The 23,933-nt window shown below is 39.5% G+C and overlaps 1 protein-coding gene and 1 long non-coding RNA gene across 4 annotated transcripts in view; one reads left to right on the top strand and one right to left on the bottom strand.

The window, feature by feature from the left end:
- Positions 1-3,724, bottom strand: part of cadm1b (cell adhesion molecule 1b) — a 169,041-nt gene extending 165,317 nt beyond the window's left edge. For 2 of the 3 annotated variants that reach the window (XM_082503403.1, XM_082503405.1), the window contains exon 1: positions 3,503-3,720. In XM_082503403.1, the coding sequence (XP_082359529.1) occupies positions 3,503-3,578 (76 nt within the window). In that variant the 5' untranslated portion in view covers positions 3,579-3,720. Of the gene's footprint in view, positions 1-3,502 lie in introns of all 3 variants that reach the window. The other variant, XM_082503404.1, reaches the window with a different exon arrangement.
- LOC309688007 lies at positions 1,902-23,933 on the top strand. Its single transcript, XR_014270931.1, has 4 exons — positions 1,902-3,438; positions 6,391-6,527; positions 12,903-12,984; positions 23,865-23,933. It is a non-coding gene; the product is annotated as an uncharacterized lncRNA (long non-coding RNA).

Here is a 23,933-nt window from a genome sequence, read left to right as displayed (position 1 = left end):
GAGACTAGATAGAGATGGCTTTAACTGCATTTGATTTACAGATGAGCCCCTGCAATCTTTGCATTTTCACACAGCATATACAGTAGGAAGATGCAGCCTGGAAGTGTGATGTCCTCAGTGAAGTAATAAAACTCCAGTCTATATGATTTTCATCGTTGCAGCTCCTACAAGTGGCTACATTTCTTACATGCATCACCTGCCATTTTTCTGCCAGCCGCTCGCTTTCCAACAGTAAGATTAGCTGCCACCGCATAAAGTAGTGCCATGCATTATCCAGCAATTAGAGTGAGGCTTATTAAGCAGAGTTTAATGTAAATTTAATGAGCAATAAATTCAATTTCTTTAAATAGAAGAGAATATTATTGTTACAAATGATGTACTGTGGTGATCTCACCGTACAGGCCATGAAATACTTTGCAAGCGGGCACATATCAATGAGCCATTAAGTGCCGTATTACATTTATCCCGAAACACTGTACTGTACTGTAAGTGCTATTTTATAGAGATAGTCAAAAGAAGGCCACTTCAGTTTGCTACATAAATGGCACTAATGAACTGGGAGCTGAAACAGTTACTCAATTAATCGATTTGTGGATTCGCACAAAATTAATCTGCATCTACTTTGGTAATAAAGTAATTGTTTGAGGCGATTTTTGAGAACTAATGCCAAGCTTCACTGGGGAATTTGAGGCTTTTCTTCGTCTTTTGTGAAACTAAACTGCACATCTTCAAGCCTTAGACTTTTAGTCAGCCAAATAATGCAGTTTGATCGGGTTACCTTGGGCTTTGGAAGACTCGTGGACTATTGATCTAGATACTCTGGCAGTCAGTCAGGTAGTACCTAAGTACAAATTTTAGCTTTTTATTAAGCCAGTTATTTGGTATTTGTAGTTACTTCACAGAATTATTTGCTAAATACAAAACCCTAAAAGGAAATAATGAGCTGGATTTATATACTACATATATATTCAAAAAAAGTAAATGCATATATGAATAACATTTTACTGTTGTCTAACTGCAATGGTAAAATGTTCAAAATTAGTAAAATGCAGGGAAACATTACACTGTGCAGGAAACAAGTTAAAAGAGGATATTTTTATTCATTTTTTGATATTTGATCCTGTAGGGCTCAACAAAAATATGCAAAGTCAAATATGAATGTACTTCTTCGAGGCCCCAGCTTGCACCACTGGCACACACTAGCGGAAAAAAGTGGGGAGCTCAACATTCGTATGATGACTGAAGAACTAAAACACTGCCACCCTCCAGAATCCGAAGAGACAAACAGAAATTGAGGGAAAAGCAGCACACCGTTAGCAGATTTCAGTAGGATCTGTTTCAAAGCCAAACCCCACCACAAGGAGCCACAGACAAACGTCTTCAATCACTCACTGGGTCACATGCCAACTGGCAACCGAGAGTACCGTAACAACTGTATGTTTCCTTTTGTTTCTCCCAGACCCTTTCCTTCAGCAGCGCGTTGAGGCTTCATGACAGCTCGTATTGATCCACTTCACCATCACTCAGTCCTGACGAATGACTTTAAACTGGCAATAAGTGGGATTATGCGACCTTCTGAAATTCAACCATCTGATCTGCTACAACAGGCCGAGCCCCAGGAGACGCAGGCAGAGAAATACTGCTAAACAGATACTTTGGTGAAATGCAAAGTCTGGGCATTTCATAACAGGATGCTGAGAAGCTCTTTAGCATTATCAGTGCTTCCCTTTTCACCTATCACTATGCACATTTTGTGCTAGGAAACATCAAGTTAGTGAAACTATTCTCGTCTCACTAGTTCAAATCCACACATTCTGGATCGTTTACAAAGAAAAATTTGAAAGCTGTAAAAAGTTTCCCCACTGCACACACAGAGTTTGGGCCTTTTTTCTTTTGCGCCCAGCACTCACACATGGACAGCCAGAGAGCTGAATAAACTAGGGTCACATCCAACCCTTTCTCGCTTGGGGATTATTACCTGAAAGAAGAGGTCACACGAGTTTCCTGTAACGCTGCAGCTCTCAGCGTGCCGAGCTTGGGGTTGTTTCACATTCACGATGCTTTATTTTATTCAACTGAGAGGTTAATTAAATTAATGTGACAAGGAGACGCCAGACAATGCTGTAAATGTCATTTAACCGCTATTCAACACAGACTATAATAAATTCAACAACTGTGAAATGAAAGTCTCACAAGCAGTGAACTGGAAAAAAACGCAATGTCTAAAACTTCCTTTGACTAGTAGCCTCATTTTGGGAACACTATTTACCACTCGGGCAAGCACAGGCATGCAGTGATTAGTTTCTGCAGACCTGTTGATGTGTGCTGCAGATGCCACTGTTGTACAATGTGCCTGCAATTTCTAAAAAAATAAATAAAATAAAATAAACTGCTAAAAAAAAAGGGGGGGGGGGGGGGTCGCTCAAGTAATCTTCAAGTGTAAACCTGGTACTGCAACTGTTGCTTGCCATTTTAACAACATGCACAGCACAACATGTCCATCCTACCTCTGGGAGGGATTTAAAGTGGCTCCAAGCTGACATTTTAACCGCTTCACATGCGTCACATTGTCAGCGGATACGTTTTCCAGGGGAAAAAAAACACTGACGCATGCAACTCTGATGCAAACGCGGTGGAATAACGGGGAAATGATGGGACTGAGCACTGCAATAGCCACGCACATTTAGTTAGCCCTGGTTCGTGCAGTTACGCTGTGAAAAAACAAGAGTAACAAAGACATAACAGATTTACATTTCCCAGCGTCACTCACTGAGGGGAAAAGTGAAGACTGCGGACCGGGAACACACACGGTCAGCAGCGGCTGCAGTTGTGCGGCCAGAGGACAATGTGCGAGACTAGAGCTGCAATGCGTGTTTTTCCTCCAAAGCGCACCTGAAGCCCAGACTTGGGAGATTTGTAGACACAGAGATGAGTTGGGACTGTGGAGGGTTATGCGGTATAAGCAAAGGATACGAGCGCACTCGATACGAGCGCACTCCAGCCGTGCTCTCTCTATCCTCTCTCTCAAGGCACAAGAGTCGACCACGTTTCAGTGAGCAATTGCCTTGTACTTGCCCTGGGTCAAAATACTGTACGACCACTTCACTCGATTATCTCTGGCGATACTTTATCTCCGCCTGTCCTAACTGTGCAGCGCTGAGAATACTTTTTTCTAGCAGTCCTATCTGTAGCTGTGCTGCAGTGAAAAACTCAGGACAGCACCCCTTTTAATCAGCGCTAAAATAAGCCCACACGATAAGCAGCCCAACAGTCTCGAGAAACGGCGTGAGTAATTTGGAGTCGACGGCACTATCGGAGAAATAGAAAGTGATGCTGAGATTTGGAGGGGAAGCTTGTGCGCATCTAGAGCGCAAACGCACCACAACTTCTCCCGGTACTCCTCGGGCTTTTGCTGTGGAAGGGCTATTTCTGCATTAGGTACGGACACACACGAGAAGCCCCACCAAAATAAAAACATACATACACCTACGAAAACACGTACCTTTCGGAAGAAACGCTGCTGAAATCACGAAAACAAAGAAAGAAATTGCGAGAGATCCGCTTCCCGTGATCGCCATGTTGGACACCTGCTTGAGACTGGTGGCGCTAAATCACCTAGAGACGGCCATGGGATGAAAATGTAGACACATGAGAGGCGGAGGGAGGGCTCAAGCAGGGAGCCCGCTATGATATTGGACTGCGTTGTGTTGCAATGACATGCAGGCCTATAAAACACTATAGGAATATTACAGTAATACCTGGAGACTTTACAGAAATGTAAAACAAACAGGGAATCACCCGAAAGCCCAGCAGGAATATTGAAAGAATATTACAGTAATTCCACGGGAAGTGTAAAAAACATGCAGGGAGGTGTGGTGATTTCACCACCGAGAACCACAGACACTTTATAGGAATATTATAGTAATTTTATTTTATGGTTATAGCTTTTTAGTTCATGTGAGTGAAACCAGCCTGTCCCCAGCTCGCTGCGCTTTGGCTTTATAGCTGACGCACAAATAACTCTGAGGTAGAAGAAGCGTTTAGTTTCTTATTTTTACGCAGCAGTTAGTCCAATGAGAGTAATATTTGGTAATTGAATTGTGTATTCTTATATTTACGATGCGCATCAATAACCTAAAGGAGCAACACGTATACATGGGTTATAATGTATCCACAGGTTTTAACAGTTCGTCTGTGTTTGTGTGTGTGTTCAATAACACGTGTGTTAAAAGGACCGCAACAGCCTGTTTAATTAAAGGAATAATTAGTAAAGTTTGGTGAAACGCTGTTCTCAGAGGTTTTGCTTAATGCCTACTCAAAGAGCGCCCCCTTTTCTTTAACTTGTGTATTGCATCCTTTGGTTGTGGCAGTGGTGGCGTGCTCCTCGAAATGAGGAGAAAACATGTCAGAAATCACATCAGAGGTGATCATTTAAAAAATTTGAATGGAAATGTAATATTGCAGATTATTAATAAGTGTGACCACCTGAACCCTCTGTTGTTCTCCTGCTCTATACTTTTTTTCTTTTTTTATATCATACCTCCTAATGTTTCAAGTCCCTCAAGTTATTCTCACCTGAAACATGGTACATGTGGACGATCTTGTGGGAATCACAGCGCTACAGAGAACTGTGCATGACGACGTTGAATCTCATTTCCCTTTTTCATTGTGTCAAAACAGCACAAAGGCTGCTAATTGCACAATCTATTCTCTGAGACTGCGTGTCAGTCCTCATTCCATGGATGAGTAGATAGCATTTAGAACTTCACTCTAATGCTGCAGCCGTCCCTATCACTACAGATTGAATTCCACACATCAAATTTATTTCAGATGTTATTATCTGTGGCAGCTTGCCAGTTCTGCCTGCCACTCACACAATGTCTCCACAAGGTGTTTTCTCCTCACAGCACTGGCCAGGCTGCTTTACTTTCTGACAGCATAGTATTGGTGGGCACCAGTCTGCAAAGTGCACCTGGTTGAGGCATCCTCAATGAGTCAAAATTTCATATTTTTTACAGACCCCAGCCCCACCCATTGGTTATAATTTGATTTGCAGCATGCCTCATGGTCCTTTCCACTTCATGTGCACCACAATAACCCACACCTCCAACTTTTGTTTTCTCTCCCTTTCTGTCTCTTTTCCTGTCTCTGTGATTCACTCGACTACTGCATGGCATTTCCTTTGCTCACGAGAATAGATGGGGTTCCAGGGTCTCTCTAGGAAGAGAAGCCCAGCGTTTCTGTCTCCCCGAGCAGGATGAATAATAAATGGGAATGGATCAGATGACTGAACTGCTTGATCTGGATCCTCTGTAGTAATGGCTAACCATAGATTCTCCCTGCTATGTGTGTACGTTGGTATATGAGTGTGTGTGTGTGTGTGTGTGTGTGTGTGTGTGTGTGTATGAGTGTGTGTTGTGTGTGTTACAAGACAAACGGTCATGCACAAACTGTTAAGCAGTTTATTTTTGAGATCTTGGATGTGGGCCGAATAGTGGTGGAGCCATTTAATTGGGCCGCCATCAGCATTTTCTATTTAAATTAGTGGAGAAACTGGTAATAAAAGATTTTCACCCAGGCCTCTTTTTCAGTTAATGTTTGATTAGAAATGCAATGGTTTTAAATTAAGATTTCTTTTTCCCCCTGGTATGAAATCAATCAAATTAACGGAAATTGAATTATTTGAGATGGTAATCTATTTAGGCAAAACCATTCACCATGAAAATGTTTTCCTCCTGTTGTGAAAGGAGGAATAATTGAATCAGACCCTTGTAAGTGACCCTGAATGGCTGAGCCAGAACATGGTTTATTGAAATGAAATGTAGGTTTTCTTATGCTCAGGCCATATACGTGTATGTGAGCATTCACACGTATGTGTTTTCCTCACACCGTTAGCACATACTGTAGGGGACTCTACAGTTGTATGATGCGTAACGCAGCGGGCTAGAACACGGGAAGAGTAATGGACTGTAATCATGCTCGAGGAAATGCATGTTTGCAAGACTCTCTTCTGACCTATTATTCACCCAAAATTCACATTTGCATGTCTTTAAACTTATTTTAGCACAACAGCATTTATAACCGAGGACAGGATTAGTGCAAATTTTAATTTCTTTCTTTTTTTTTATCCCCCCATAGCAAATTATTACAGGAAATGATACTCCAAATATATCAGGTCATCAATTCTTTATGCCTTTGAGGGATGAAACATGTGCGCTCAATTGGTTTCCTGTCTGGTTTTTTGTCACGCTAATATACACGTAACCACCTGTAAGTCATCCTTGCTACAGGTAAATGTCAAAGGCAAGACCAGATTGAACTGTGATGCAATTACTTCCATTAATAATGAATCCTTTGAATGTAATTTGTGCTTTTTTTGCTTTTTTACAGTAAACAAAAACACCACCACCCTATTCCATACATTTGTTTCTTCGAGGCGCCTGAATTCATCTTTCATTCAAACCTCCGTAGCTGAATATGAACTGCATGCAGTAACGACCGCCATCATTCTCCCATATAGAAAACTGGTAAACTGTTACACACATGCTACACATGTTATCAGCCGGTGCATGCACTGCCTGATAAAGGCAATTTTGCATCCACAGACATACAGCAGGTGATTGTAATAAATCATGAGTCACGTGGTACCTTGCAGAGGCTTAATGGTAATAAATTTGTCAGGATATAGTGTATGTCAAGTTGGCTGGGTAGGCCCGAGTTTGCCTCTCTTGTCTCTATATATGTGTAGAAGAGAAATATTGTTTCATTCGTCTCATTTATATAAGTCTGAACTCTGAAAGACTGCAGGGGCTTGCACACTGCACTTGTTTGGCTACTTCAACCTTTTTGGAGCTTGAAATGATCTCTTATTGCTTTATTCTCTATTTGTTTTGCCAGATATTGTCTATTTAATACGACATATTACACATACCTTACTTTTGCTACCTTCCTTACTCTTGTCCCAAATATCGTTTAGACAGTAAATTATGAATCTGTACATTACGTTTTCATATCATTTAGGTCGATTTCTCCAAGCTCGCGTACATTTTCCAAGGAGACTTGCAGCATCTGTTGCTTTAATTTAATTCAGCAGAACAAGATTTAGTTGAAATTTTCCATATTACTAACGTCCTAACAGTTTCAAGTTCTTTTAAACCTGCTCACTTGTTTCCACAAAACTGAAGCCATGGTGTTACAGCTGACTGCATCTGGATCTTTTCAAAACAATATGTCATCTTTTTTTCTTTATTTAAAAAAAAATCTGAGCTAATAAACCTTTCTATGCACCCCCTGGTTACTGCAGAAGGATCCCCTCCGGTAAAAAGCACCCCTGGCTGAAAAACTGCCTAAGGGCCCTAATAAATGTTATATCCTACAAGCTGTTGAAAGTCATTTCCTTGTAAATTGGATTGAAGACATTTAAACTGTTTATTTATCCCTGGCATAGAACATTATCCTACAATCATTTTATCATGATTATTGGTAGTAGACAGGCTCATAATCACAAAAAGAAGCAACTCAATGGGGATTGCTTTTGTGCAACAATTACAACACAGATGCTAGCCGTAGAGAGCGTTGTTTTCAAACAACTACAAATAATATATGTGAATAACAGGGGAAAAACAGAGCAAAGCTCTTTGGTTTCATGATGTATTGCTAGTTGCGCTTTACTGGAATTATTAGCACAGCTAGAGCACTTGGCTGAAAATACCCACATACAGTAGACTGAACAGAGTAATGCAGATTGAGGCTCATTAGCATCAAACTGTCTATTTCTGCCGGGAGCCAAACGGCTTGTGGCTACCTGCTGTTAATGAAGAATATCATGCCTCTAATTTTCCACATCTAAATCAAAGTCAAACTGATTATACAATGCAAGTGATTACATCACATTAACACAGATGTATAGGTGCATTTTTAGCCATCAGAAACCACATGAAATTTGGTCATTACAGCAAAACCAAGGAAATTTAAATGTTTACAAAACAGACTACGCTGTACTTAATTGTATAAATAGATTAACGTTTTACCAGGCTCAGGCAGTCAGTTGGAGGACATTACTTCATTTCCTCTAAATAGCATGAGGATTAGGACACATTCACATATTAGTTAGTAACAAAAATCCCCCAAACTAAGCTTGTATCTCCAGTAATCCAGATCAGTGATTTCATGCATATGCTCAATTATAGCGTGGCGGCATCGACATTTGGAGAAACTACAGCAAACATAGGTTCAAGTCTGTGCTACTATCCTATAGCACCCAAAGGTAAACTTAAAGTTCATTATATGCTCTATCCAAAGCCAATCAAGTCAGTATTTTCCCCAGCCCTGTGCTACAGTTCTAGTCACTACAGTGCAAAATACACACTAAAGACCAACTAAAGAGCAAGAATCAGACCTCCGAAAATCCAATAAAATGCTTTAACCTTGACAGAGCATGCAGCAATCATCTGTAATCCTATTGGATACACAAATTAGATTCTAAGACTATGCTTTCACACATCAAAATAATTTCATTTTTCAATTACTGAAATCAAAGAGACAATAATATGGCTTAGAAACATCCAAACACTTCTTAAATTGCAAATGATTTGAAGAAAGGCAAAGGTTATTATCTTGTAACCTCTCTCTGCAGAAGAAGAAATTCTCCAGAGTCCAACCCTTGACTCAGCTTAAAACAGCAGACCATTAGTTTAAAAAAAAAGGACACTTTTTTCAGTTGAAAGAACATATCTTTGTTTTTATTTCTTGTTTATATAGCTACAAAAGGATTTCAGGTGGATTTAAGAAGGGAGATCCCATCGATTACGTTATCTGCTCCGCTGGCAATTTGGATTTCACCGACTGCTGTTGAAGAAATAACTGTTTGATCATATTAGCGCTTTAAGTGAACTCACAGAAAGCTCCTTGCAAAGCCTAATGTCTTTGATTAAAGACAAGGCTTCCACTCAGGGTCCATAAAGGCTTGATGAACATGTCTACACTTGGCAATAGCTGCATCCTCTTCTTAGGAAAAATTACATGTTATTTGCAGCACAAGCCCTATAAACAAGAAAAAAAAGAAAGATGGTTTAATTAGATAGCTAGTGGCCTGTAAACTGTTAAGGGGGCTTTATAGTGTCCTAATTTCTATGTAAATTTGCATTGTTATTATAATACTACGCTACAGTCTTGGGCTGTCTTTGTTATGCTGAGCAGGGCCAAAGGGAGACAGAATTACAGGTTTGGCTTTATTGATGTTTTTTAATGGAGTTACAATTGAGCTTTAATAGTAAAGAAACTTTTTTTTAAATGCACCTGATTATGACTATTTAGTATGCTGTACAAGTAGATACTAAATGCAATATGTGATTATTTTTCAGGTATTCTTGGTCTGTTTGCTTTTTTTTTTTTTACCACAATTTTACATTCATAGCACAAGACAACTGTTGCATCTATTTACTTGTTTTTCTCAACTATACTTAGCTGAAGTGTCCTTCATAAATAAACTGCCAAATACATATCAATACTCAAGCCCATTTCAGTCATTTATGCTGTAAAGCTGCTGCTACTCCCCACGTTTTAAATCGGCTCGGTTTTGAAGACACAGCTCATCAAGTAACAGTCTTAGCAGATTAGATTACTTTTCCTCCCCTGTGTTTAAAAAGTTCCCTTATTTAATAAATGAATGGGAAGTGTGGTATGAGAGTCTTTACAAAAACAGACAGGATTTCATCAGGTGTGAAAAGTAGTGCTTTAGCCAGGCTTAATTGGGTCTCTCTCTCTCTCTCTCTCCACTGGGGAAGTTTCACAGGGTCGGGTGGAACTTCATTTTTTCAAATCTGTCCAATTTTGTTTCCTTTCTATCTACGTGGGACAGCTACAATTAACCAAAAGCCAGTCTGTGGTTGATTATGTGCTGATGTGCACTCACAGTTATAGCCCTTTATAACCCTACACAAGGATAATTTATTTTTATTATGTATAATAATAAGAATATATTTAGTTGGTAAATATATATCAAAAGGTGTGTCCATCCATTCTCTTCCCCTTATCCAGTTCAGGGTTGCGAGGGGGAGTACCCCCTGTACAAGTAGCCACCCTGCTGCAGGCAACATTTGTTTATTTTTAATTTTTAAAAAACCGAAACAGTCTCACGGCGCTGTTACAATTTCCTGTATTTCACAGTCCTTTTACCAATGCTCGACCAATTTGGATGTAAACTGAACAAGCACAAGCTTTGAACACACTGATCAGATGTTGGTTTAAATGTTTATGCTCTAGCTGGTTAGTTAATTGATGTTTGTACGCCAGTCACGCTGAGATATCTCATTGATTTTGATTGTGCGTGCAAATTAGTTTACATGAAGCCATACCGCTGGACTTCTAATGCGTCTGTGACGAGTTATTTACTCTACTAATCAGATTTCTGTTACAGCCTGCATGTCCCACTATAGCTTAAACAACAAGTCAATAAGACGGGTTTAAGTGGTAGCAGTTCTGACTATGGGAATATAAGCCAGTGTTTTGCACCTCAGCTGAGTTTACTGATTTTTTTTTTCAGAAAGAAAAGTTGGAGAAATAACCACAAAAAGGTGAAAGGAGTGAATTTTATCTATGAAGCCATCCATGAAGCCATTAGCCCATTTTATTTCCTCTAAAGTTGCCACGTCTCTTGGGTCTTGTGGATGAGGATGATGGGCTCCAGTTAAGCATTAATTCTTAAATAAAATAAAATATTTGTTTTATGTAAGACTCTAGTCTTCTTTTCGATCTAAATGAAATCCCTTTGCTTCCCAAAGTATTTATTTTCAGATCACAAAGTGTTGTATTCTGATCCCACCAAGGCAAGAACATGGCCTTTATCAGAATTGCTTTTCAAAATAAAAGTTTCTGAGATGATAGATAATAGCACAGTAACTGATCTGAAGGAGCATTGTCTTCGATTAAAATCATGTCTGGGTCATTGTTAACAAACTGCGTACTATCCGCATTCAATGAACAGAGTGAAGCATGGTTCATGAGAATGAGGTCATTTAAATAAAAGACCCCAACCCTCACCACTGTAGCAGCTCAAATCCACACACTTAAAAATAGGCAGCCAAATAACCACAGGACGCTGAGGCGCGGAAGAGCTGCAGCCACACCGCTTTGCTCTGTTTGCAGTAAATCTCCAAACAGGTAGCCATAGCGCTATAGTTGTCACTCCATAGGCAGAGCCCGGCAGTCTCGTGTGTCATTAGGCCTGTGGTGCATTGCGCAGAGGCGGGTGGCACATACTGCAAGCAAAGAGGATCCACACCAGTGACCACACCGATGTAAGGGCAGTGAAATGAGTCAGTCCCCTTGACTGAAGAACAGAGGGCAGATAGTTGTGTTGCACGCTGTACGCGATGAGTAGCCTCCACGGGTGAATGGCCTCATTTTAATGTGTATGTATAAGCAAATACTGACTGTGGAGACTGCGTGAGTTCTGTGAGGCCTCTTTGAAAAACACCTGGATCATGACAACTTACAACAGGGTTATAAAACTGTAACAGCGCCTCAGCAAACAGGAAATCATTGTTGTTGTTGTTTTAAAAACAACAGAAAGAAAAAAGAGGCCATGTTTGATTTTAAATACTTTGCAAGAAGGCAGTGTAGTTGGTGTCATCTACTGTTTTACACACTTAATTATTCCAATCACAGGCAGTGTAGAATGATGGCTTGTGTTTACAAAGTGACCCTAATTATCAAAATGTTTCATTAGCAACATGCAGTGTCCTAGTATGTTGGCCTCGTAATGTTTGTCATGTCTGCAGAATAAACATATGTGAGGTATATCAGAATAATATCATGCATAATGCTCAAGTGTTTGACTCTGTGAACACTAATTAATCACTTTAAAATTGCTCTAACATGTTGTCTCACTAGCCGATGTTTCAAGACATCACAATGAATACATGAGCCAACTAAGAAGAAGGACCTAGTGACAAATACTTGTTTAATGTGCTGCTTTATCTGGCAGATATTGTACTTTCTGAATGTTGGTGAGAAATGTACAAATATACAGTACAAATCTGAAAGTTGCACAGTCTAAAAACAATATAAATAACTCTGATGCATTTGTTTCAAAGAATGAAAAAAGGAACACATTTTTAAAGTCTTTCCTCCCATTTGAAAGAGGGTATTTTTTTTGAAGTTCTAACTTCAGACATCAAAGCTTCCCTGTTTTATATATTCTATATTCCAAAAAGAAACTCTGCTTTAAAAAAAAAACTTTGAAAATTGATGGTTTATTGCTTGATATAATACTGTGCATGCTCTTAGTCTCAAAACAATAACCTCTTTCCCAAAGCAGAAAATAAAACTAAAAGTCTTGAGCAGACATAAAGGGGATGCTTTGCACTGAAATGGTGAGCCTCACCACCTTTTCTGCCGCACTCTCATCCTCTGATTGTCTACAGATAGCGTCTTACTCATCTTCACCCTGACCTTTGGTTTAATGTCTCCTACTTCGATGTCTCGTGACAAGCTTTCAAGGCGAGACAAAGTAGTGGATGATGTGGACATGAGCTAACTTTTTCTACACTGTCTTACTTCCTGTGACACGATGGTTTGTGCTGTATAACAATCCCATTGAATAACACCTTTTACATTTTTTGGCTTGATAAAGCAGCCTGCTTTATCAGAGATACACTATTTCACTATGCTGCTTTAGCAGATCTAATTTCCGGCGACTATACGCTCGTGGGCTACTTAATTAGCTGCACCTGTTCAACTGTTCTTTAATACAAATATCTAATCAGCCAATCACAAAGCAACAGCTCAATCCTGACATGACCAAGGTGACCTGCTGAAGTTCAAACTGAGCATCAGAATGAAGAAGGAAGGTGATTTGAATGTGACATGATTGTTGATGCCAGTGTTTCTGAATATTTCAGAAACTGATGATCTGCTGCGGTTTTCCCTGAACCCATGTATTCAGAAGAGCATCTCTGAACATCACATCGAACCTTGAAGCAGGTAGGCTGACCACACTGGATGTCATGCTGTCAGCTAAGAACAGGAAACTGAGGCTAAAAGCTGCACAGATTAATCAAAATTGGACAACAGCAGATAGGAAACACTTTGCCTGGTGTAATGAATCTCGATTTCTGCTGTGATATTTGGACAGTATGTTCAGAATTTTGGTGTAAAACTTAAGGGCATGGCATCAATTCACATTGCTGGCGGTGATGGTGTAATGGTGTGGGGGATATTTTCTTGGCACATATTGGACTCATTAGTAGCAACTGGGCATCATTTAAATGCCACAGCTGGCCTGATTATTGTGGCTGGTCCGACCTGACCTGCACTCAAACGGCCTCCACAGTCACTGGAACAGGTGACTCGACAAATCTGAAGCAACTGTGATGCTGTCGTGTCGGTATGACCAAAATCTTTGAGAAATGTGTGTAGAAGCAGCTAACAAAGGTGGCAAAATGAGGTTCAACCTGGCATTTAGTAAAGTGGTTAATGAGTGTATAATCAGTGTTTACATATAGTTCATATCATAAACATATCATGAAGACAGATACTTGGTTTCTAATTGCTAAAAGGCAGGGAAACTGTGCACTGTAATTATATAGTTTAATAACACGAAAACACTCGTGTTCAGCATAAGCACATATACAGTTTTGTACTTTGCTGACATGGAAGCAGCAGCCATCAGCTGCTCTTTGTGTTGTGGTGGGCTTTGCTATAGAATTTGACATGACAGCTGTGCAGAGACAAGACTCACAGAGACAATAATAATATGCAAATGTTTATTAGTCATAATGCTGACCATGTTCACCAGCTTCTATCTGCATTCTCACACTGAAAAATACATTTTTAAATACACCAGTACTGAACTGGTGATGGACTCGTGTATCTCTTTCCTGGGTTTACTGGCACCTTAAAGCACCCTCACTCTGTAAGCTTCATTCACATATGCAGTCATTCAGTGCTTTACTCTATATACAGCAGATGCAGTATTTTACTCAAACCTCACGCCGATTTTGTGGCCATTTATGCGAACGCTGGCGTCTGTTCTGGGTATGTTAAACCTTTTGCCTGGTGGAGTACTTAAGAAAGCTCAGCAGCTCAACATAGTTTTAAGGATTAATCATGTTGGAGCCTTAAATGCCTGTTTAATTTCATGGCAGTCAATCTAATAGCTGTTTCTGGATCAAACCGATGGGCAACCAACATGCTGGCATCTATAAAGGTACAGTTTTAACATGCTTAAACGCAACTTAACTTAGATTATTTTGCTACTTTTAGCCACAGTACTCCTTTCTTGTCTTCTGGTTGAAAATATGATGAAAGCTTTGTTCCTGATATTGTTCCCTTAAGGTCCCTGGATGAGGAGAACATGAGCTAACCTAGTGTAATCTAGACTAAGTTAGAAAATGGAATTGAATTAAATATGTTGTTTTCTCTAGAGTGGAAGTTAATAAAACCCATCACAGTAGCTCACAGGCCATCAGTGAGTGTTAAGGAGTGGATGTGTTTGATTTTATATTTCCTTTGGGTGAGATAACAGGTCACTGTGAGAAGCAGTGATGAAGCATGACCATATTATTCCCTCCAGAAATGTGGTTGATTGATATGCCATTTACCTAAAGACAACCATAGAAGCTAGAGAACCTTCCTTTTAATACTGCTATGTAAAAGACACTTTATGTGTAACTAAACTACATGTGTTAGGTTAAATGAGAGAAGAAATTTTGTGAAAAATGTTAGCAACAAATGACTCATTCTTATATTAATACACCCCAGATACCCTACAAAAGCTCTTAAGCTCTCACAAGAATTTGTTCACTGTGCTCAGATGAACTGCAACTTATTTTTTGTGAGAAATACTTTGACATTTACTAAAATGACTACTAAAAAAATCACTCTAACAAAAAAGGTAAAAACGTCATTTTGAAGGATGATTTTGACCATTTAGGAAATAGACACTCTTTTTAATCAAGAGTTTGATGACAAGATCCACCCTACTGTGTCTGTACAGCAAATATGAAGCTACTGTTAGGAGTTGGACAGCAGCTCAGTTTCGCAGACTAGGGGGAAAATGCCCTCAAGCAGAGCCAAGCCAGCTGTTTCCCTTCTGTTTCCAGTCTTTATGTTTAGCTAGGCTACTGCACTCTTGGCTTCTGTTTACTGTCCAAACATGGAAATGATATAGATCTTCCTTAAGTTGTCAAGTACAAAAATAGCTCGGGATGTCCAGGGTGTTATTCACACTTGGGTCAAAGAAACTGGTGTACTTCAGAATCTGAAGTATAGCAGCAAACCACGTGTGGAGCATGTGTGAAGCATGGAGACAAGCCTTATCTGCTAACTGCTGCAGAGACCTGGGTTCTCTCATAATGATTTAACATGATCTCAGTATTCAATATGAGGTATAAATAAACGTCAAAATAAGTATAATTGACTTGCCAAATGTTTCAGCGCTGTATTACTTCAATGTCACATGAACGAAATTGGAATAATATCATTCTGAATGTCTTATATCAAAAGAGTTACTGTGGCTGCTCATTCATCCATTACAAAGGTGCTTACAGCAGACTGCAGGTATTAATACTTAGCCTGAATGGCTGAATACCGACTAATATAAGATATCCTTATTAAAATACATCCAAGTCTACAATCCAGCACCTGCCTATTCAACAGTCACATGCTGTTCATTAAGTCTCCCTTTTTTCTGTCAGTCATATCTCACCCTGGCCATTGCTCAGCTGGGGATATGAGTGATAAGAGCAACATCATGGGTCTTTTCAATTAGTTTCTGAGATGAAAAATGTATAATCCTCAACCTTCATGCCAGGATGCTTCCCTAGATTACAACACAATCTGTATTAATCATAAAATTTATGAACAAGAAGTCTGTGCTTGGATAACGCTGCCAGTCATATTGTCTGGCTCTGGGCACTGATAAATACTCATGCGCAAGCATAACAGAAACAATTAGGGGTTGAAGTGTGTGTTTATGTTCTACTTGTTGTACTCTTTTATGTGAGACAATAAATACTAAAAGAAAAGATTCATAGCATTTTCAGCCTTGGGGGATGCTGGCTAAACATCCGTCTGAAATAAGATGCTGATTGTTTCGGTGCTAATTAATATTCACTGCGTGTGGCTAAAATTTAAAGTAACTTGAACACTGCGCAAAATACACATCTCTCTGGACATCTGCATTGAAGACCTCTATTATTCTAGTATTTCCTCATTAATGTCACCTCAAGCACGAGGTCCGAGACAAAAACACAATGATATAAGAAGCAACCATACTGCATCTGGAAGCTGCTAGAAGCACACATACATAGAGGTTCGTATAACCTCAATTTTAAATCCCAGACTTTAGTTGTACACATTTTAATTGAATTTTACAATTAAATATTGCAGTTTGACCCTTTCACCAACACATTTTGCAGCTGGAACAGCAGTGGTGGCTACAAGACACTGTTTGCTAGATTGTTCAAGGAAAGGGTTACTGTAGTGCATTTCTTCTCAATAACTCGGTAAAATCCAAACATACAGAAAGGATACTCATAATTTTAGACTGATTTACATTTGGAAAGAAAATACCATTCTAAAAAAGACTGGAGGAAAAATAGGTCTTAATAAATGTAGGAATTGCACAGTTTGATTTGGTGATTGGGGAGCTGCACGGGGGACTGTGCTGTCTCCATTCCTGTTCACCTTGCACACCTCAGGCTTTCAGTGCAACTCCACGGCGTGCCACCTACAGAAACACTCTGACATTTCTGCAGGGGTTGGATGTATTAACAATGAGCACCGGGAGTATAGAGCAGTAGTGGATGAATTTGTGGGGCAGTCTGAGAGCAATCATTTGCTTTTAAATGTGAATAAAGCTACGCAACCCATGTCTCTCCTGAGACAAGATGTCCATGCGATGGAGGACTAAAGGTACTTGGGTATCTTCATCAGCATCAATGAGCACGCTGTGTATCCTGAGGAAACTGAGATCCTTCAATGGGTGTACCAAAATATTTATGATTTTTTAGCATTCAGTTTTGGTGATAGCAGTGTACTTTGCTGAGCCTCTGCTGTATGAATTGGTGAATTAGTGATACAAACAAACTGAAGAAAGTGATTAGGAAGGCTGGCGTCGTGATTGGCTGCAAACTGGATGCTTTGGAAGGAGGAAGTCACTGTGCAAACTGTTACCCATCATGGATAATCCTTATAATCCTCTGCAGCATTTACTGGGCAAACAGCAAAACGTATTATTTTTATTAGTAGTAGTACGAAAAGCAGTTTCAGTAGTATTAGTATTACTACTAGTAGTATTATATTAAACAGGAATTGATAATAGCAAATAGTCATGTTGTCAGTGATGTTAATTGCCAAACTGCAACCACGTAGGTTAAAAACATCACATCTCGAGCATGTTTATGCTTGTTTATACACCTCTAAGTGTAAGGGGAGCTTTACCTGAGGGAAGCCAATTTTCACTCTCCTTTCCAAAGTCTCATTTTTATAACTGGAGTTTAAAAGAAGTACTACTTCAAAGCGGTGATGACTTTTTTGTTTGTTTTGTTTTTAACAAATTCCTCAAGGTGCCAATCTGTCTGATGTCGGCCTCAGTCACATATCTCCTTGCTTACACTGTACAAAGTGGATGAGCAAACATTGCATCATGCATTTCTACCCCAGTGGTGACAAGTACCTGAGTGTTTGCCACAATGCAATGACATACTGCAATGAAGTGCTGTCAGACCCAGTTACACACCCAGATATACTGTAATCCCTTTGTTTCCTTCTTTCGCAGCAATAAACATGACAGGTGCTTTCGCAGAGCTTTACCTAGGCTTTGCAGAGAACACAAAGATGTAAAATAATGAAAAAGAAGACAAATTTGTATGAACCTAAAAGTAAAGGCTTGAATTTTGGTCATACACCACAAAGGACAAGTTGGGCTTTTTTTGTTTGTTTGTTTGTTTGGCTTAACAGAAGGCTTGCAAATAGGAGATGGGTTAAAAGTCTGTATTTTTCTTCTTATGTAGTCTGTGGGATAGAGTAACTCCAGCTTGTAGATTGAGTTTTTGATCCAAAAATATGTTAAAAATTGTTAATGCTTGTAAAACACTTCTTTTTACTCATGTAGAAAGCATGGGATGTTAAACTAGGGCTAGCTATTATATGCACAGATCAGCTCCTTACAGCATCACCGCTATTTAAGTTGTCTTTTTATTTGTAACAAGGGTAAATGTCACATCATACTGATCTGACATTTCACAAGTGGACTGTGGCTCCTCAGGTTGTGGCCTGTAACGTGACAGCTCATATAACCTTGAGAGAGTTGTCTCTTCAGTCGGGTTGGGTTTTTTCTTTTTCTTTCACTAAAAAGGAGACGCTCGCGAGAGTGATGGGCACCACAAAACCATGCAACAGCTAAATTTAGGCCCGTCAAACGGACTATTTTTTCCACTTGACATAAATCATGTCACTCTTTGTTCCATTGTGTATTAACCACGAGTCAAATGTAACTATCTAGCACAAAGCAGCAAATAAGATAGTTCTGTCTTCCCCTCTTGTGATGAATTGAATTAAGCTGAAGCGACACGCATATAAACGTTGTCTGAGTTCTGACAAAAATTAGGAGAGAAGTGAGCGACTCAGTAATTTCAGCACGCAGCATCACCACATGAGATTGGTAAAAGGGTTATATACTGACTGGCTAGTGCAGGGATCATTTATTTCTTTATTTCTTTATTTTTTCTAATTTAATGAGAGAAATCAATTTAAAGAATTGACAGCAGAGTTAATTGAGAAGTATATGTTCTAACTGTTTTTTATTGTGGAAATAGGGGAGGGGGGGCTAAAAAATATCCACTCTCTGAAAGTTAATGGGCCAGGTGGATACACACAGACTGCCAAGCCATCACGTAATTAATTGGCAACCCAGCATTTGCATTCCTGCTTCCTCTCTGTCAAAACTGGACATGACCATGACATAAGGATATTTTGCACTGCGAAACAGGGTACAAATGACGAACAGAGCAGAATATCAAAACAAGAGGCTGGCATCATTATGTACTGCTTGTCTTGACTGATGCTCTTTTATTGATTCTCATTTCATCACAAGATAACAAGAAACAAACAGTCTAATTCTTCAAAAGACGTGTCCGAGCTCTCGGGCCATGTTTCTATTATACTGAAAATGTAAACTAAGGATTGTGATCATACACAATATGTGCCGGATAACACGTTAATTAGGTTAGCTTTAGAAGTGCTGTAGGTGGATTTTGTTACCTTTTGACAAATCCTTATAGCTGCTTGCAGTCTTAATGTTAAGCTAACCAGCTGCTGGCTGTAGCTTCATATTTGGCATGCAGACACCAGTGAGGTATTGAGCTTCTCTCAGCAATAAAACACATGAGCATATATCCACCCACCCACCCAAATGTCGACATTTTCCTTTAAAAGATTTCTTTCTGTTTTCTTCTTGGCATGTTTAGTCTCCTCAAACTTTTTTTTTTTTACAGATACTTAGAGGTTAATCGATTTCCCTCTCATCTAGCACCAGCTATACCAGAACTGCCCACATTTTGACCCCACTCTCTTTTGTATAGTCTCATCCACTTATTAAACCCTGTCTAGATGCAGACTATCGGAACAGTATGGGAAGATGATTTATATCTCAAAATAGCAGAGGGTGTTCGGGTTGATTTAGGTGCTTTTCCATCTCTGCTTGGATGAGGCTACTACAGTGTAAGATTTTTTTTTCATGGATATCATTTAAATAAGGTCATGCTGTTGAGTATATATCTCTTAGAGATTCATCCTGCCTGAGATGGATGTTGTCAATCTTCTCCCTCAGAATGAAATCAGAGTGAAAAACTTATACAGCTCAAACATTATGATTTTTTTCCAGGCACAAATTCACCAGGCTCACTAGCATATAATTAATTAATATAATTAAGCCCACACAATAATTTGACATACAGCTGAAAGGGCATGAGATTATTTTAGAAATATGAAGTTATTTCAAATAAAAATTTCCTGCCATTTCAAATCTTATATTAATCAATGGCCAAACTTTACATCACTATTATTTATTTTGTCGCTGGTGCTGTGCACTCCGTATTTGCTGCCACTTTATTAGATTTGTTCAGCTGATTGTTTACAAAAAATCTAATCAGGCAACATCTGGGTGAAAATGCATTGTTGATGTCAGAGATCAAAGAAGACCAGAGTGCTTCAGAAATGATAGAAAGGTAACAATACCTCAAATAACTACCAAGGTATGCAAAGAAGATCTCTGAATGCGCATTCAACCTGGCATATCGGCTTCAGATGACAGGGTCAGAATCTGAAAACATGGATCCATTTTGCATTCTGTCAACAGTTCATGCTGCTTTTGGTGCAATGGTGTGGAGATATTTCCTTGGCATGTATTGGGCAAGCATTGTTTAAACACAACACATCCTACCTGAGTATTGTTGCTGACCAAGTCCATCCTTAAATACAGTGAAGCCATCATCTAATGGCTGCTTCCTGCCAGGGCTCAGATCATCTCAAACTGGTTTCTTGAACATGACAGTTTACTGTACACAGGCAGCCTCTACAGTTACTGGAACAGGAGATTCGGATTGTGGTTGTGCAGCCAACAAATCTGCAGAAACCCTAATGCTGTCATTTCAGTATGGCCCACATCTCTGAGAAATGTTCCCAGCAACTTGTCGAATCCCTGCTATGAAGAATTAAGGAAGGCACAAGGTGATCCAGCCTGGTACCTATTAATGTCACGGCTGGCGGGGTGAGCCGTGTGGTGTTGGAGGAAAAGGAGGACCCAAAATGCGGCAGTGACTGATGATTCGAGTGATGTTTATTTACAAGTGGTGGAGTGGCAAAAACAGGCAGTGAGGCATGACAAAACAACTGAAGAAACCTAAACTGGGAGAACTAAATGACAAACCTGAGACCATACAAAAGGGGTGCGGGGCAGAGAGACGCAGAGACAGGAACAGGAACACCATAGAACGCAGACGACACCCACTATATATACACACACACATACACAAGGTAATCGGGTAATCGCACACAGGAGGGAAGAACAGCTGATCTGAATACACATGATGACTGGAGGACACAAGCTGAACACAATGACAACAGACACAGACCGTCAGAATAGAACAGAAAATCCAGAACACGAGCCTTCAAAGTAAAGCAGGAAACACACAGACTGATTTACAACACAACACGGGGACATGAGCAGAGCACCAAGGACAGACACCAGTAGGGCTGAATATACACCAAACTTCAGGTTCAACCCTAAACTAGTACAAAATCAGAATAAACACAAAACGCTGGGTCAACGACCCAGGACCATAACAATTAAAGTGGTTGGTGATCCTATCATAAACATACCATAAAGAAAGACATCTACTTCTAGTTTTTAGAAATGTCCTGTTAAAAAGCTGGAAAAAAATGTACATAGTAGTTTAAAGCATGAAAAGACTGTTCGGTAGTTCAGTAGAAGCTCACAACAAGCACGTATAGAACTGGTTACTTCCTTGACGTGGAAGCAGCATCCATCAGCTGGTCCGTGTGGCTGTGGTGGGCTTTACAATAAACTTGACATGACAGCTGTACTACCAACAGACTCACAGAGACAATGTTAAGATGCAAATCTGTGTTATCTTTATGATATTTTCCTGGCACACTTTGGGCCCCTTGGTAACAACTAAACATTCTTTAAATGCCATAAGCCTACTTGAGTATTATTGCTGACCATGTCCATCCCTTTATGACCACAGTGTACACAACATCCAGTGACTGTACTCAAAAGTCCTCCACAGTCACAGATCTCATTTAGGATGTGGTGGAATAGGAGATTCACATCATGGATGCGTAGCTGAAAAATCTGCAGTAACTGTGTGATGCAATAATTTTAATGTGGGCCAAAATCTCTGAGGAATGTTTGTTTTTTAAATCTAAGCACACAGATAAAGTAAGGTCCAGCTTTAATTTGAAATTAAATGTCATTAAGACCAATTTTAACGTAAATGAATAAATACTAAACAAAGATGATCTGAATGTCATTCAGATTTATACATTTAACATAACTTAGAGAGACTTAAATGGAATTCAGAGATACACTAGTGCGTGACCTTATCTTTAAGCAGAGTTTATAAGACTGCAAGAAAGTGCTCCACCTCCTTCACACTATACAGAAGGTGTAATGAAGAATGGCATGAAAAATGTGTGGAATCACCTCAAAGATAGCATATGCTTTCATGACTTCAAATATTTCTTTGATGTCAGGGTTTTGCAGGTTTTTTTTTTAATTGCTTTGACAGCATTCAATTCTCACAACATTTTTGAAGTTCTCAGCTCTGAAGGTGCATCTCCCAGAATATTTCATGCAGGCAGCAAAACACTGCAGATAACTTGCAAAAAGCTGTAATGTATCCAAAGTCCTTAATTCATTTAGCAAAATGAAGTGTTTGTGTCAATGAGCGAGTCACTGCCACTAAAATGACATGTTCCTTTAGCAGTGTGTAAACCAGGGTGGTCAAAATATTTTGATATCCTGTCAGGATGACGGTGGACAACAAAAGTATGTTCCCCATCTTCTCACTTACTTACTTACTGACAGTCTTGTCCTACATGTTTACACTGACACTGAATACCACTGTTTGAGCAAATTCTTTTTCATTCCATTTTATTGAGTAGGACAAAAAAAAATCTGTGGTGTATTTCACATAACACAAACATTTAGATAATCAGAAAAGAAGCACAGTGGAAACAAATTAGAATGACTTATTACTGTGTAATTGTATCTTACAGAAATAAAACAGTGCTGAGAATACCTGGGCCTGCTGTACGCTTGACCACAGACTTTGATCAGACTCAGCAGTAGTAGCAGGGAAAGAAAGTGTCTCATTCATTCACTCTTCTACACTCTTCTTCTACTCGCCTACTTCATTAACTACACCACTGGGTTTGATTCCCTTTTGCCTTGAGATACGCTTTTTTATTCTTTGTTGGATAGATTCAGCAAAGAGCTGGAAAGGTTCTTCATATATTTTGGTCCATATTAACACGATAGCATCACACTGGTCTTGCAGATTTGCTAGCTGAACATTCATGATGCCAATCGCCCGTTTCACCACATCCCAAAGGTGCTCTATTGGATTTAGATCTGGTGACTGTGAAGACATCGAGTACCATGTTCATGGTTAGAAGAAGCCATTAGAGGATGGGTACACTGTTGTCATAAAAAGAACAAAAAGGCTAAGGGTACGTCTTTCACCATCTTTCAGTGCTGTGATTGAAGGCATTCCCCAACTGTCTGCGAATGGTATTCATAGCCATGGATCAATGGTCATGATAATTTGCATAATGATCATAAAACTGACCTCAAGGCCCATTGTTAGTAAGTGGTGCTTGTTTCGATCATTATGCATTTGTGCTGTTTATAAGGTTGGGGAAATATGCAGTCAGCTGTGAAGAAGTCACTTGGATGAGCGACGAAAAGATTTCTCCCACTGGAAACGCTGCATCCAGATGAACAGAATGAACTTTTTAGGATCGCCCACACTATTACACCACCAGTAGCAGCTGGATCTGGAAGGATGGTTTAATGCTACCATGGTATTTATGCCAAATTCTGAAATCTAGACTCATCAGAGTCATCATCAATCGTCTATTTTGAAGTTTGGCCATTCTTTTCTGAACCATAACATTAACATTTTTGCCCACAGAACTGCTGCTTACTGGGTATTTCAGTATTAGCGGTTTCTGAAATACTTGGACCAGCCAATCCGGCACCAACAACTGTGTTCTATGTTTAAAGTCACTTAAATCACTGTTCTTCCACATTCCGATGTTCAGTTTCTCTTCAGCAGGTCATCTTGACTGTGTCTGCCTGTTAAAATGCACTTTGATACTGCGACTGGCGATTTGATATCAAC

This window comes from Aulonocara stuartgranti, assembly GCF_965226115.1.
Source record: "Aulonocara stuartgranti genome assembly, chromosome: 14".
Classification (NCBI taxonomy): Eukaryota; Metazoa; Chordata; class Actinopteri; order Cichliformes; family Cichlidae; genus Aulonocara; species Aulonocara stuartgranti.
Note: the sequence above shows the minus strand (reverse complement) of the source record. Positions and strands in the feature narration are given on the sequence as shown.